The sequence below is a fragment of the Pogona vitticeps genome, chromosome 6, assembly GCF_051106095.1.
Source record: "Pogona vitticeps strain Pit_001003342236 chromosome 6, PviZW2.1, whole genome shotgun sequence".
NCBI classification, from domain to species: domain Eukaryota; kingdom Metazoa; phylum Chordata; class Lepidosauria; order Squamata; family Agamidae; genus Pogona; species Pogona vitticeps.
In genome coordinates, this window is record NC_135788.1 from 89,095,304 (window position 1) to 89,109,136 (window position 13,833).

General features: G+C 40.0%; 1 protein-coding gene across 1 annotated transcript in view; it reads left to right on the forward strand.

Moving 5' to 3' along the window:
- Positions 1-13,301, forward strand: part of DNAJC7 (DnaJ heat shock protein family (Hsp40) member C7) — a 45,026-nt gene extending 31,725 nt beyond the window's left edge. Inside the window, exons 9-14 of the mRNA XM_020811701.3 lie at positions 2,285-2,376; positions 6,550-6,623; positions 7,290-7,436; positions 7,842-7,994; positions 8,596-8,658; positions 9,536-13,301. Of these exons, the coding sequence (XP_020667360.3) occupies positions 2,285-2,376; positions 6,550-6,623; positions 7,290-7,436; positions 7,842-7,994; positions 8,596-8,658; positions 9,536-9,573 (567 nt within the window). The 3' untranslated portion in view covers positions 9,574-13,301. The remainder of the gene's footprint in view (positions 1-2,284; positions 2,377-6,549; positions 6,624-7,289; positions 7,437-7,841; positions 7,995-8,595; positions 8,659-9,535) is intronic.
- Positions 13,302-13,833: the final 532 nt, after the last annotated feature.

Below are 13,833 nucleotides of genomic sequence, written 5' to 3' on the forward strand. Positions count from 1 at the left end.
GAAGGTGTCTCTTTCCAATTCTAGTCGCAGAGATATTCTGTCAATTCAACAATGAAGGCAGAAGACTTTATGGAAAAAGGGGGAAATGGCTGGGTAGGAAAGAAGAGAAAAAGACAGAAAGAGGAGCAATCAAGTGGACCATCAGGATCAAATTCAGAAGGAAGTTCAGAATTTGAGCTAGAAAACCAAATGGGAAGCGCCGAAGGAAAGCCCATCATGGAAACAAGAGGGTCTGAGAATAGGAAAGAAAACCTTAGTAATAGAGATGGATCAAAAGAAAGAGAAACAACTCAGAATGTTTTAGCTAATGTAAACAGTTTAAACTCATCCCAAAGACGTAAAAGAAATTACGAACAAATACAAAAATTAAAATTGGACACTATCTGCCTTCAAGAAATACTATGAAAATCAAGAACTGCTTTATGGTTTTTTTAAAAAAATAAGTGTTGGAAATGCAAAATACAGGAGGGTACTTTCAACCATGTTGGATGGATAGATAGGGAAGCAGAAAATTATTGGAGATTAGTATATGAAATGTTGAAAAAATGTATTTTGTGAGATATTCAAATTGAAATTCTGTTAATTGAATATTATGTCTGAGATTGTAAATAAAGATATGAAACATTTGATAATATACATAATTACTATAGCTGTAATATGGGAAACATTGGAAGAAAGCAGAAACACAGTCATCTTAAAAAGGACTAAAAAATTTGGAATGATTTTATAGCTAGACTCAAAACATGGACTGGAAAGCATAAATACAGTAGAAGAATGTGAAGGTCCAATCAGGGATCTATCATTATCTTTTTATTCTAGTAGAATTGTGTAAGTAGATGTAAAAGTACTCTCTCGCTCTCTGGAATTTTACCCTTCCTCTACCCATGTCCAGCCTCCTATCCCTATTGAATATGAATTTTTTTAAAAAAAATTTTTAAACCTGCCTGTTTCAGTTAATTTGGTCTCATTGAGTCGAGACAGATGTCTATTCCAATGCACAGGCTTCTTGACACAATCTATTGCAGTGACCTGAACATGCTCAAGCACATCACAGTTGCTTCTTTTGATGCATCCGGATTAGAGTGGGCATATGTGTTCATGGTCTGCACAGCTGTGGATATGGGGCAGGTATTCATTAATGTCCTGAAAATTCTATAATGAGAGCATGCAGCAGTTGTGGTCAGGATCAATAGATGTGGCATGGCATATTTCTCCATTAAACATGGGGGATGAAACATGGATGTTCTCTCTCCAATTTTACTTGCTTTTGCAATAGAACCTTTAACAGTGCAATCAGAGAGGACTCTGTTATGACTGAAGTTAAGGCTGATGCATACTAATTGAGGACTGTACCTAGAAACCTATTTGGAATAACTCACTTTTTGTTATGATTTTAGTTAAATTAAAGACCACTGTTTAAAAATGCTTATCAGGTGGTAAGTTGCACATCTGAAATACAGCTATTTCAATAGCAAACATCCTGTAATGTGGGAGGAATTGTGACATCCTAGGATCCCCTGGTTATATGTGGTGAGAGTGTTCTTCCTTTTGGATGGATGTCTTTAAAGAAATAGGAATAATAATGCATTGGATTGTGTAACTCTCATCTGCACTGGATTTGCTCTCACTTCATGCTCACTCAAATGTTACTGTCGAACAAATTTAAAAACGTTACATCTCTGTGCTTAGTTGCACAATTGCTAATTGCCTCTAACTGGATAGTTGGGTACTGTTTATATTGACAAAGTAGGTAGCCAAGGCCTGGAAGTTGACATTAGTGGACAAATTAATGATACTGATTGGGGTTTTAAGATCAAGCAGTTCCATTAATCTGTTTTTGCAAACCTGGTTTGCATTTTCAGAGTATATCAATAATATTAACTGTACAAAGCCTGCATTACTCTGGAGATATGTTCTTTATTAGAGCTTGTCTGTCTTACCTTTAACTTGTAGATGCATGCCAGCTGTTTAGTGAGGAGGGGTTGTTTTGCCCTATACTACTCTATTCTTTTATTTTATATATAAATTAAATATTTATTAGTTTGTATGCTTCTTAACAAAATACAGGTGAAAAGTTTTTGAAGAGCAAGAATTAGGAGTGGCACTCATACTGCACAGGAATGATGTGAAAGAAAGCAGCCTATGAGACATGAAATATATATTTTTTTATAAATATGATTGAGGAACTCTTGCTCTCTGCTCTTGGAGAATTGTGTTTTTGTTTGTTTGTTTTTTAAGAAAATGCAGTGAGTTGTATTTCCTAACCTCCTTGCTTGCCTTCCAGCTTAGGAAGCTGGACGAAGCAATAGAAGACTGCACAAATGCCATCAAACTGGACGACACCTACATCAAAGCCTATCTGAGAAGAGCACAGTGGTGAGTACAGGCATATAAAGTCTGGATGGGAGGGGTTTGGGCTTCCTTATCACCTGCTTGACATGTGAGAAGAGGGTGCATCTTTGCACCTTTGGCATCTCAAAGTTAGAAATATGATGGGACTAGGAAGGACGTCTGTCTGAAATCCTGCTGATCTGCTGCCAGTCTGGCCAGACTGTGCTGGACAAGATGGTCTTGCAATCTTTCTCAGTATACGGAAGCTTAATTTTTTAAAATACTTTTTATTGTTCTCACAATACACACATAACATTCAATTCATAAAATAACAAACCCACAGGATAAGAGTAAAGGATTGCAAAGAATGCCAGGTCACCGTGATAAGCTGTGTTAAGTCTTTCCATAAATTGGCATGTGATCCAAGGGAAGGATTGTCCTCTTCATTTGAGTTTACAAGATGTATAAATGGGTACCAAGTCTTGTGAAACTCTTACAATGTCATTGCTTCTTTATAAAACCCAGACTTGGGCAGTTAGCCTTTCCATAAGTCCTGTGCACCAGACTTTGGTATACCAATGGGAAACGGTAATATCCATCATGGCTTCACAGTGGGATGCAATAACCAGATTAGCAACTAAGCAGAAAATGGTGATCAGCTATTTATGTAATAAATGTGCTTGTTTCCCTTGAAACATCAGCAAACCCAGAGAGAGGTCTAATTGGATTTTTATTTAAAATAACAATTTTCCTCTCCCCTTTGTGGATTGCTGCCTTGTCATGGCGAAGGGGCTTGAGTAATTCAGAAAAGCTATGAACTATGCTGTGCAGGGGACGCCAAAGACAGACAGGTTGTAGTGGAGAATTCTGATTAAACACAATCCACTGGGAGCAGGAACTGGCAAGCCACTCCAGTATCTTTGCCAAGAATACCCCATGAACAGAAACAAAAGGCTAAAAGATATGATGCTGGAAGATGAGCCCCTCAGGTCCAAAGGCGTCCAACATGCTACTGAGGAAGAGTGGAGGACAAGTACAAGTAGCTCCAGAGCTAATGAAGTGGTTGGGCCAAAGCCGAAAGGACGCTCAGCTGTGGACGTGCCTGGAAGTGAAAGGAAAGTCCGATGCTGCAAAGAAAAATACTGCATAGGAACCTGGAATGTAAGATCTATGAACCTTGATAAGCTGGATGTGGTCAAACAGAAGATGGAAAGAATAAACATTGACATCCTGGGCATCGGTGAACTAAAATGGACGGGAATGGGCGAATTCAGTCCAGACGATTATCATATTTACTATTCTGGGCAAGAATCTCATAGAAGAAATGGAGTATCCTGCATAGTCAACAAAAGAGTGGGAAAAGCTGTACTGGGATACAGTCTCAAAAATGATAGAATGATTTCAATACGAATCCAAGGCAGACCTTTCAACATCACAGTAATCCAAGTTTATGTACCAACTACCAATGCTGAAGAGGCTGAAATTGACCAATTCTGTGAAGACTTACAACACCTTTTAGAACTGACACCAAAGAAAGATGTTCTTCTCATTATAGGGGACTGGAATGCTAAAGTAGGGAGTGAAGAGATAAAAACAACAACAGGTAAGTTTGGCCTTGGAGTTCAAAACGAAGCAGGGCAAAGGCTAATAGAGTTTTGTCAAGAGAACAAACTCTTTTCCAACAACACAAGAGGCGACTCTACACATGGACATCACCAGATGGGCAATTCCAAAATCAGATTGATTATGTTCTCTGCAGCCAAGGATGGAGAAGCTCTGTACAGTCAGCAAAACCTGGAGCTGATTGTGGCTTTGATCATCAGCTTCTTATAGCAAAACTCAAGCTTAAACTGAAGAAAGGAGGAAGAACCACTGAGCTAGTCAGGTATAGTCTAAACCAAATCTCTTATGAATACACAGTGGACGTGAAGAAAAGATTTAAGGAACTCGATTTGGTGGACAGAGTGCCTGAAGAACTATGGATGGAGGCTTGTAACATTGTACAGGAGGCAGCAACCAAAACCATCCCAAAGAAAGGGATGCAAGAAAGCAAAGTGGCTGTCCAACGAGGCCTTACAAATAGCAGAGAAGAGAAGGGAATCAAAATGCAAAAGAGATAGGGAAAGCTACAGAAAATTGAATGCAGATTTCCAAAGAATAGCAAGGAGAGACGTTTACCTTTACCTTACCATTTATTTAATAGGAAAACAAACAACAACAACAACCGTAAGCCAGTTCCTAGGCAGTCAGTCACTGAGAAAAAGCCTGCCTAAAGAGAAAGGTTATGTCTTAAGAAAGACAGCAAAGAGGGGCCCAGCCTAACCTCCCGTGGGAGGGATTTCCACAGCTTTAAACAGTTACTCGTATATGACATTCTCGATGCTGATTTCAAGATCACTGTCCTAAGTCCTTTTAAACCCTCCTTGATACTATATGGTACTAAAGTAAACATATTATATAGGTGGGGTGCTAGAGCCATAATGGCAAGGAGGGCTAAATAATCTTACCAATTTGTAAAATTCTGAAGAACATCTAAGGCAGCTCTATGTACAGATCAGTGAGATTAGGAGGACTAGGAATTCCCCATCTTAAAACCTTTTATAGCAGCTGTTAATCAAAACATTCAATCTGGATTATTTTGGATAATACATACATGGCTGCCTCTTGAGATAGCCAGCCTAAATGTAGATCAAGTCAGGGGAGGGGTGTCTTCCAATGGGAACAATCAAAATGGTTTTGAAAACTCTCAGCTTTTTTTAAAAAAAATGACAAATTTGTAATGTGGCTAAAAGGATCAGAAGATTAATAGACATGTGGGCATTAATAGACGAATACGAAGCCTACCAGCATAGGTGGCTGGACCCATTACCACCCACCCCCAGAACCCACTGGACCACTTACCATGCAGTGCATGACATGTGTGGCCGGCGGCATCTCCTGTGCCCCAGTTCTGGCAGTAGCCCAGCTGCCACCTCCCTGATCAACCAGCCACTCTACAGCTGGTGAGGGAGACTCGTCCTCCCGCCCTCTTGCTGGAGTGGCCAGGGAGGCGGGGCTGTGGCAGCTGGGCTACTGCTGTGATTGGGTCATAAGAAATTATGCCAGCCACCTGTGCCAGTGGGCTTCATATCCATATACAAATACGAAGCCCCCATATCTGAAGATTAATTCTCTCTCCACTGACCCCCTTTTCTAACCTGCTCTCTCTCTTGACCTGGACATGTTTGTTCACATAATGGAAAGGTAAAAGATTTTATTGGTTGCATGATCCTTTTATTAATCAAATTCTAGAAACAATGGAATAAATAAAGAATGGGCTAGAAGGAGTAAAAATTTCTTGGTTCCAAATAGCTCAAGGGACACACTTAACAGCTCTACCGACCATCCAAAAACAGGCATCTAGACAAATTCTTCCCTTGAAGCTTTTATAAAATCACTGTTGGCATGGGAAATAGATCTGTGAGGAAGATTACTAATAGGAACTTTTGTTGGAACAGTGGGTTATCTGCAGGTTGGATTAGTTATGTTTTTGGGCACGATTGCCGTGAAATAGACAACAACGGATGTGTGTGCCGCACAGCGACCAGTGAGTGGACTGGCTGGTTCTGGGGGGAGGGAACAGACCTCCATGGCACCTGTGGTGCCGTGCTTCTTATTCATATCCCCAAGGATAGGAATACAAAGTGCCCATGTCTAATCATAACTGTTTCAAGTTCTGGGACCAGGAAAACTGTTTCCTTTTTCCAAGTTTTGACTTCAACAAACATGGAAAAAAGAAGTGCTTTCTGCCTACTAAGTTCAGCTTGTTCAATTACATTTTTTTTCGCCTGCAAATCCAGGTTGAAAAATATTAAATTAGCAGGGCATCTGTTGAGCTTTTAGTGGCCATGGGTAGATTTGAACCTGGGATTTCCCTGGTTCTTCTTGAGCTCTTTAATTGTTGCACTTTGTCTCTGTTGGCCCCACATTGGTTCTGCATCCCTAATCCAATCAATCCCTTTGCTAACTTGTCCTGCAGGAATTCAGCAAGATGGTTCTGCTCACATATACTGAATCATATGACGAAGTAGGCTGAATATGGGGCTAGAAGGCAATTGTTTTACGAAGTTAATTAGGTTACTTAGTCATTTGCCTGACCATTCAGCTTGTGTTACCTGTCTGAATCATTTCAAACTCCTCTTGATGTTTTATAAGATGTTAACTGCTTACTTTGCCTAGTTACATGGATACAGAGCAATATGAAGATGCTGTGAGGGATTACGAAAAGGTTTACCAGACAGAGAAAACAAAAGGTACAAATGGAAAACATGTATTTTCTTTTGATCAATCTTCCCTACCCCCGTGTGCCACATGGTGGGTGATGACAGTCCTTTCATCTGGAGATCACCAGGTTGGGAGTTGCTGGTCTTGATTGTCATTTTCAAAAGACCTTGTGCCTTGTTCCCAGTTACAAGGACTCTTCTGTTAAGTGGTGCTCAGAATCTGAACTTTCATGCTTTGATTTGGAAGATTAAATTTCTGATTTTCTTACCTTGATAGAGAATTCTGATGTGAATTTGTGGACCATTTTGCTTTGATGGATCTTGAAGGGTGTGGTGTGCCTGTTAGTCAAGTTTCTGTGAAATTTCATATAGCTGTCATTCTTCCTTCTTACTGTATGGTAAAAGGCATATGGAGGTGTCTTATGCACCCTCCCTGATAAGAAGATACATACAATTTCAGCCCCACTGATTCCTGGCTTTTTTCTGACTGATCTCTCCTGTGACTTCTTCATATGTACATACAGTATACTGATTTGTAAAGGCAGTTACATCAAGAGAGCAGTCTCATTTGTAAATCTGGTCTTGTGGGTCATTTTTGGTTATTTTGTGGTGGGGGGCTGCATTCATGATGGTTTCTTTCCATTCTCTGGCAATAAAAGCTGCTTTTTATTTTCTTTCTCCACTGCTGTATTCTAGAACACAAGCAGCTACTCAAGAATGCACAGATAGAACTTAAGAAAAGCAAGAGAAAAGACTATTACAAGATTCTGGGCGTGGACAAGAATGCCTCTGAAGATGAGATCAAAAAGGCATATAGGAAACGGGCCTTAATGCATCATCCAGGTACACAATGTTTTCTGAGTTCCCATTGTGCTTCAGTGGGCTAACAGTTCCCTTTATCCATAGGTATGGTGATGGGAGGTTGAATCCAGCAATATCTGGAGGGCCACAGATCCCTTGCCTCTTTCTGGATATGATGGCACCCATTAAAGGCCTGTGGGTTATGCCTGGTAAAGTCTCAGAACAAGGAATGGCTGGTTAAGATTTTTCAGTGCCTTGTGTAGCTCTTCCCTCTCCCCATAATAGACAAAAGTTTAAGAGAGAATGTCTGTGGTTTTTTTTAGCACAGAACACACCTACCCCCTTCTATAGACTTTTACAACATATTGTTTCTTCTCACTACAATCAGGATGTTTCCTTTTTCTCTCCTCTTTTGTGCTTTTCCTGCTCCTTCCCCCATCATGGCAGACCGACACAGTGGTGCAAGTGCTGAAATCCAAAAGGAGGAAGAAAAAAAATTCAAGGAAGTTGGTGAAGCCTTTACCATCCTCTCAGATCCAAAGAAGAAGGCCCGTTATGACAGTGGGCAGGATCTTGAAGAAGATGGCATGAATATGGGAGGTGAGTATGGAAGAGAGGTTTTATCTTAGTGGCTTCTTTTTCTATAAGTGTATATATTTATCATGGCAGGGGAGTGGGAACAGGGTTTCAGAAGCCTGATAGTATTATGTATTTCCATTAAAGGGGATAGTTCTTTGAGTCTTAGCATAGCAACTCTGGCTAACATGCTGTCTGGAAACCTGTTTATAAAGCTTGGGGACTGAGCCAAAAGAGAATAGCTGGGAATCAAGACACAGCGGAAATTATTGACACTGTGAAGCGATGAAATAAAAGAGGAGCCATGTGGTCAAAATAAAATAAAATAAAATACAAAGGCAATAGGCAATACCTTTATAGACCACTTAAAAATCATTATACAATACATGAGCTTTTGTGAAGCATAACAGCACTTTATTGGTCTGTACCAGTGTGAATACTTAAAAGTCCAAAAATTCATGGCATGATGGGTTTTACCAGGGAAGTTACTCTTAGATGTATGCATCCTTTTTAAAATCCAACATAGTTTGCTGTGTATTTGGTCTGTTAAAAACCACCAAGTTAACAGGAACCCCTTCTCATTTTGTCATGTGTTTTCTTCTTTCTGCACCTCACCCGCCATCAGATTTTGATGCCAATAATATCTTCAAGGCTTTCTTTGGAGGGCCTGGAGGCTTCAGTTTTGAAGGTAAGTAGGACAACCTTGCTGCCATTCATTGAAGAAGAGACATCCTCCTGAAGCTGTTCATTAGAGGGCTGGCAGAGAAAATGTACAGTTCTGTTCTGCCAGTTCCTCTTGAGCTTGTATCTCCACTTCCTTCGGCAGATCAGAAGCACACTATGTTTATTTCAAGGGGGTTAAATAGAAGAGCCACTTTGTAACTAAAAAAAATCTTTTGCACTAAGGCATCTGAGCATCCAGGTCTTGAGTCCTTTGTAGAGATACTGTAGGTGGAGTCAACTGTGTGTCCCCAAGTTCTAGGACTTAAGAGTTGAATTATGACTCCTTCCCTTTAATTACATCAATCCTGTTGCCTTCACCATCTAAGAAGCTTTTTTTTTTGGCCTTTCACTGATTGGTCAGTCAGAAATGCTAGTCCCAGATAGTGATAGAGCTGGAGGACTTATATGCTCCCCAGTGCTATGAGACAGTATGGACTTTTCCTGCTGGTAGTAGCAGACTTTTGTGTCCTTTCTTTTATTATCAGCAGTTGCTCTGGTGCTCAGTTTTTTGGGGGGGGCAAGGGCAGGGTCTTGGCCAAAGGATGGCAATTATAAGGTTGGAATCCATTTCAACACGAGCAAAACATAAAGCCCCACTGGTGCAGTAATGTGGGCTCTGCCTCTTGCACAAGTTTGTCCTCTCAGAGATTCCTGTTGCAGTTTGCTAACTTATACTTGTGCAAGGAGGTCCTGAGTACTCCTATCTACAACCTCCATACAAGTCAAACTTCTTGAATAACTCTTTCCCAAGATGTTTTAAGTTAAACTGCTTGAATAACTCTTGCCCGAGATGTTTGACCCAACAGAACCTTGGGTTAAGTCTTTGCTTCTCTGTTTTTCAGCTTCTGGACCAGGAAATTTCTTCTTCCAGTTTGGCTAAGCTGCAGAAGAGGTTCATCTCATCTACTGAAACCCACACTTTACCTGACCTGCTTTTTTAAATCCCGAGTTACGTTCTCCCTTCATCTCATCTCGCCGTTTCTTAGGGCTGTGATGTTTTCTCCATTGGAGACCTCAGTTTTTTTGTGTGTGCTTTAGAGTGTGACAAGAAAACCAGCACGTGGAAAGAAGGGGAAGGGACAGTGAAGGAATATACTTTTTGTTTGTTTGTTTTATTGTTAACTTTATTAAAGGAGAGAGAAAATCTTTTGATTCCTCCATGATAAGTAATTTCAGGCTCCCATGCTGCTGGGATTTAACTTGGGGAATCCCCATCTTCTGAGAATGGCCTGAGACTTTTCTCAAGTGCAGCTGGACACAACATGCCTTCAGTAAGTAGGAGGAAAGCCTATGTAGGTTTTTCTCATTTTGGTTTCATCACGCTGGCACTGCACCATATTCAAAAAGATATTCAGACACTTGAGAAAGGCAGAGAGATTAAAATCCATGGCATCGCTCTCTGGAGATTCACCTGTGGCATAAGGAGGAATACCTTCATAGCACTGGTTGTAATTTTAAAGATTCTTTCATTTGAGGGACAGTATCTTTTTTGTTTCCAGATTCTTGAGTACTTCAGGGAAATGGCAAGGGCTGATTCCAGACACAGATCTCATTTTGATGGCAACCCTCCCCGTAACTCGACTTGTAAAAACTTGCTCCATTGAAAAGTGCATGGTAATAGGTGTGACAGAATCTGTATGTGGTGCTGAAACTGCAATGGCCGGTTCACACATGCAAGCCATCAGTTGATGTCACAGTCACAGTTCATACATGTTCATGCGAATCTACTCATTTAAGTATTGAAACTTGTTCTCCAACATAATGATTGAGATCTCAAGAATACATTTCTGGTTGAGAAAAGAAGTTTCAAGATTGACAAAGAATGTGTTCTGCCTTTGAAAGAAAAAAATAGCATTATTCGGGGGAGAAGGCTTCCATGTCTTACAGCATGTTAAAGTGTTGCTTGTTATCTCCAGGCACAAATCACCAAGAGATGAGTTCATAATATTCTGGGTTCATCTTTGTATTAGCGAAACATAAATTTTCTGAGTTGAATGCCTTGTTTTGAGCTTACCTGATGACTCATTTGGCAAGGTGACAAGTTAAAAGTAGTAACAACAAAATTGTTTATTGTATTTGCTTTTAGGTTTTTCCTGTGCCTAGTATTAACAAGTACACTGACCACCCCCAAGTACCTACTTCCATTATACCTCTTCATTTGTTGTTCGCTCTCTGATTTTCTTCACAGAAGCAGGACCTCATAAGCAAATGTTTGATTTTGTCTACCATTTCACAGTCTGAGGCATTTTTACATCTGCTTGTAATTTTTATTGTCCTATACACTGGCAGTTTCTTCTGTCATTAAAGCCCTGGATGGCCACCATCATGGTCTTTATCTCAAATCAACTGAGGAAAAGAAGGGTGTCATCATAAGTTTGAACAGCTTTGGGCGCTTTCCTACTCAGAACAAACTGCTAAATGAATCAAACTTGAAATTTTGTTTTTAAATGTTTGTAGTTATCCAGCATAGTTTGAGAGAATGTGAAAAGTTCTGAGCTTTGATAATAATCTGTGAAGTTTTTAGGGACCCATTCTTGTACAACATCTGAAATTCTATTCAGGGCATTTTAATTATTGGTCCAGCACGGCATCATTTTAGGATGTTTGAATTGTGAGCTGGGAGTTTTCTGCTGCTTCGACTTCAAGCAGTCCTTTGACTTCTGGCAAACTAAGGAGGAGTTTACAACAGATATTGCCCTTGTTTCCCTCATTCCCCTTCCTAACCTCAGACGGAGGAGCTCAAGAGAAGTAGTAATGGTAGATGCAGTCTATAGTGGTATGTCCAGGAATTACAGTTTAGGATAAAGGATAGAGGGATTAAGGAAACAAGTTTTAGTACTGAAGGAAAGGAGCCAGGAATTTCTCATAACAGAAAGATCTGGCAGAACAAATGTCAGCTACCTCTAATTTAGGCCTCCATAGTACAATCGTAGGGCACTGGTGCAACTAATTTCATGGGCAGACTGTGTCTGTCTAAAAAATTGAATTGGTTGCTGTCAGGTTGTGTACGTTATCCACAAACATTGCTCACAGAGCTGACAGTTTTCAGTTACTGGTACAAAGTAGAGCAACAGAACATTTTCATAGTTGCCTTATGTACAAGGAAATTATGCCAGCAGAATATTGTCTTCAGAGGCCTGGTGCTGTCAAAAACATGGAAAAACAATGAGATCCTGTGAATTTCCCTTGTCAAAATGTCTTAGCAGACCGCAGTCTCTTTGACTTTAGATGTCTAATGAGTTGCAGAATTCCAGTGGATGGCTGCCTTGCTTTCTGACAGGTGTGAATCATCCTAAAGCTATCATAGAATGTTGCTTTCTTCATGTCTCCAGCATTTTAAATTCCTTCTTTTTCCAAAACTAGTGGTAAGAGGTTTCTGAAACTTGATATTGATTGTAAACTTGGAAACTGGTGCCAATTTAAAAGCTGTTTTTAATGTTTTGCCTTTTCATTGTGTGTGTTTCCGATCTGAAAGTCAGCGGCTGTACTTTAAACAGCCTCTCAAGAGCTTCAGTTTTCTTCATATTAGACAGCAGAAATCATACAGCCTGCTTTAAAAATCTGCCACTTCAATGTGGCATTTTCATTTCATTCTTCATTGTTGACATTTACATTTAAAAGTCAACAGAAAGGTATCCTGTTGATGGCCCAATGGGTTTATCTAGTTTTATGTCTGAAACCATGTGTTCTATGTTTGCAGAAAGAGGTGGTGGTGGAATCATCAGGTGTAGAATTGACTGTAAAATTTCTGAATGCAGGAGAAATCACATTTTTGAATGCCTGTTATGCAAAACTGCCTGAAAGAACAGATACAGAAGAGGGACAGAGCTTTTCTTACTGACCTTGGTAGGTTTAGTGCAGTTCTTTAAAAAGAAAGAGAAGCATTTAAGAACAGCACCCCTCACCTGCAGTCTGAATAGTATCCTTGACTCTACCCTTTATTCTGCCGTATGTGTGAATCAGGCTTCAGTAAGATGATGGGGTGACAGATAAAATACAAGGTATCCCAGGTAGAGAGAGAGGGCAGCTTGCGCCTTAGTTGTGAGCTGCTGACAGAGGGACAAAATATTCTAGGCAAGGTTGCCCTGTTGCATCAAATATTTTACTCTCCCCATTTCTTCCTCTGTACATTGCCTCACCATTTTTCTTGCATGTGTTGTGTCCTCTTTGCTGTACAGGTACATTTACAGGGAATGTCTGAGCAGAGGCAGGTAAGCCACAGTTGAATCCACATGGAGAGAGGCTGTTTAGCTAGATGTATTAAGCATACTGTTTTAACCTCAGTGTGAGGATCTGCCTTCCTGTTTAAAAGTTTGTTGCATGACATGTTTTAGAGCAGTGACACCCCTCCCCGCCCTCTTCCTTCCTCTCTCCTGGGGATGGCTTCACACCTGGATAAATATAGTGCCCCACTTGAACCCTTTCATCTTTCTAAGAGGGATATCATTAAAGGAGAACAAAAACCAGTGACTATTTGTTAAGCAGGATTCATAACGTGTTTATATGCAGAATTTCAAACCAGACTGAAGCAAAAACCATATGCAATTGATACTAACTTTATTATAAACTGTATATGATGTACAAAAAAAATAAACACTCCAGATCTCATGGGTGACTTTTTTTGCCTTTTTGGATAGATCAGCCATTGAAATTGTATGAAGGTGGACTGAATGTGTAAAAAAGTTTTCCACCTTGCCCCAAGAAATCTATGATGGTCAGTTTTAGGTTATTTGGGGTGTGTCTAGTATTAACTAACTTTCAGTGGCATTAAAACCAAAGGACCTCAACTGTTAATATATTTTGAAAGAGATTTTGTTAAGTCTTCAGTTGATATGGGGGGAGCGGATATACACAGTTGCTTTTTTAAAATCTAATTTACCATAGAAAAATAGCACCTGGGAAGTGATACATTAAAATGAAACCCAGATTGCACTAAGTATTAAATCCTAGCATTTCCAACCCCAGATAAGCTTCTGCTTTAAGTTGTGTGAATACCACATGCCACAAGCCACAACTGACCCACAGATGTAAAAGAAGACCTCAAGGGAGTAGGCTGTATATGCAGCTCTTCACAGAGGAACTGTATGGTCAGAAAAAAAATCAGAACTGAAACTACCTGATTACAGTTCTCTCTGCTTCT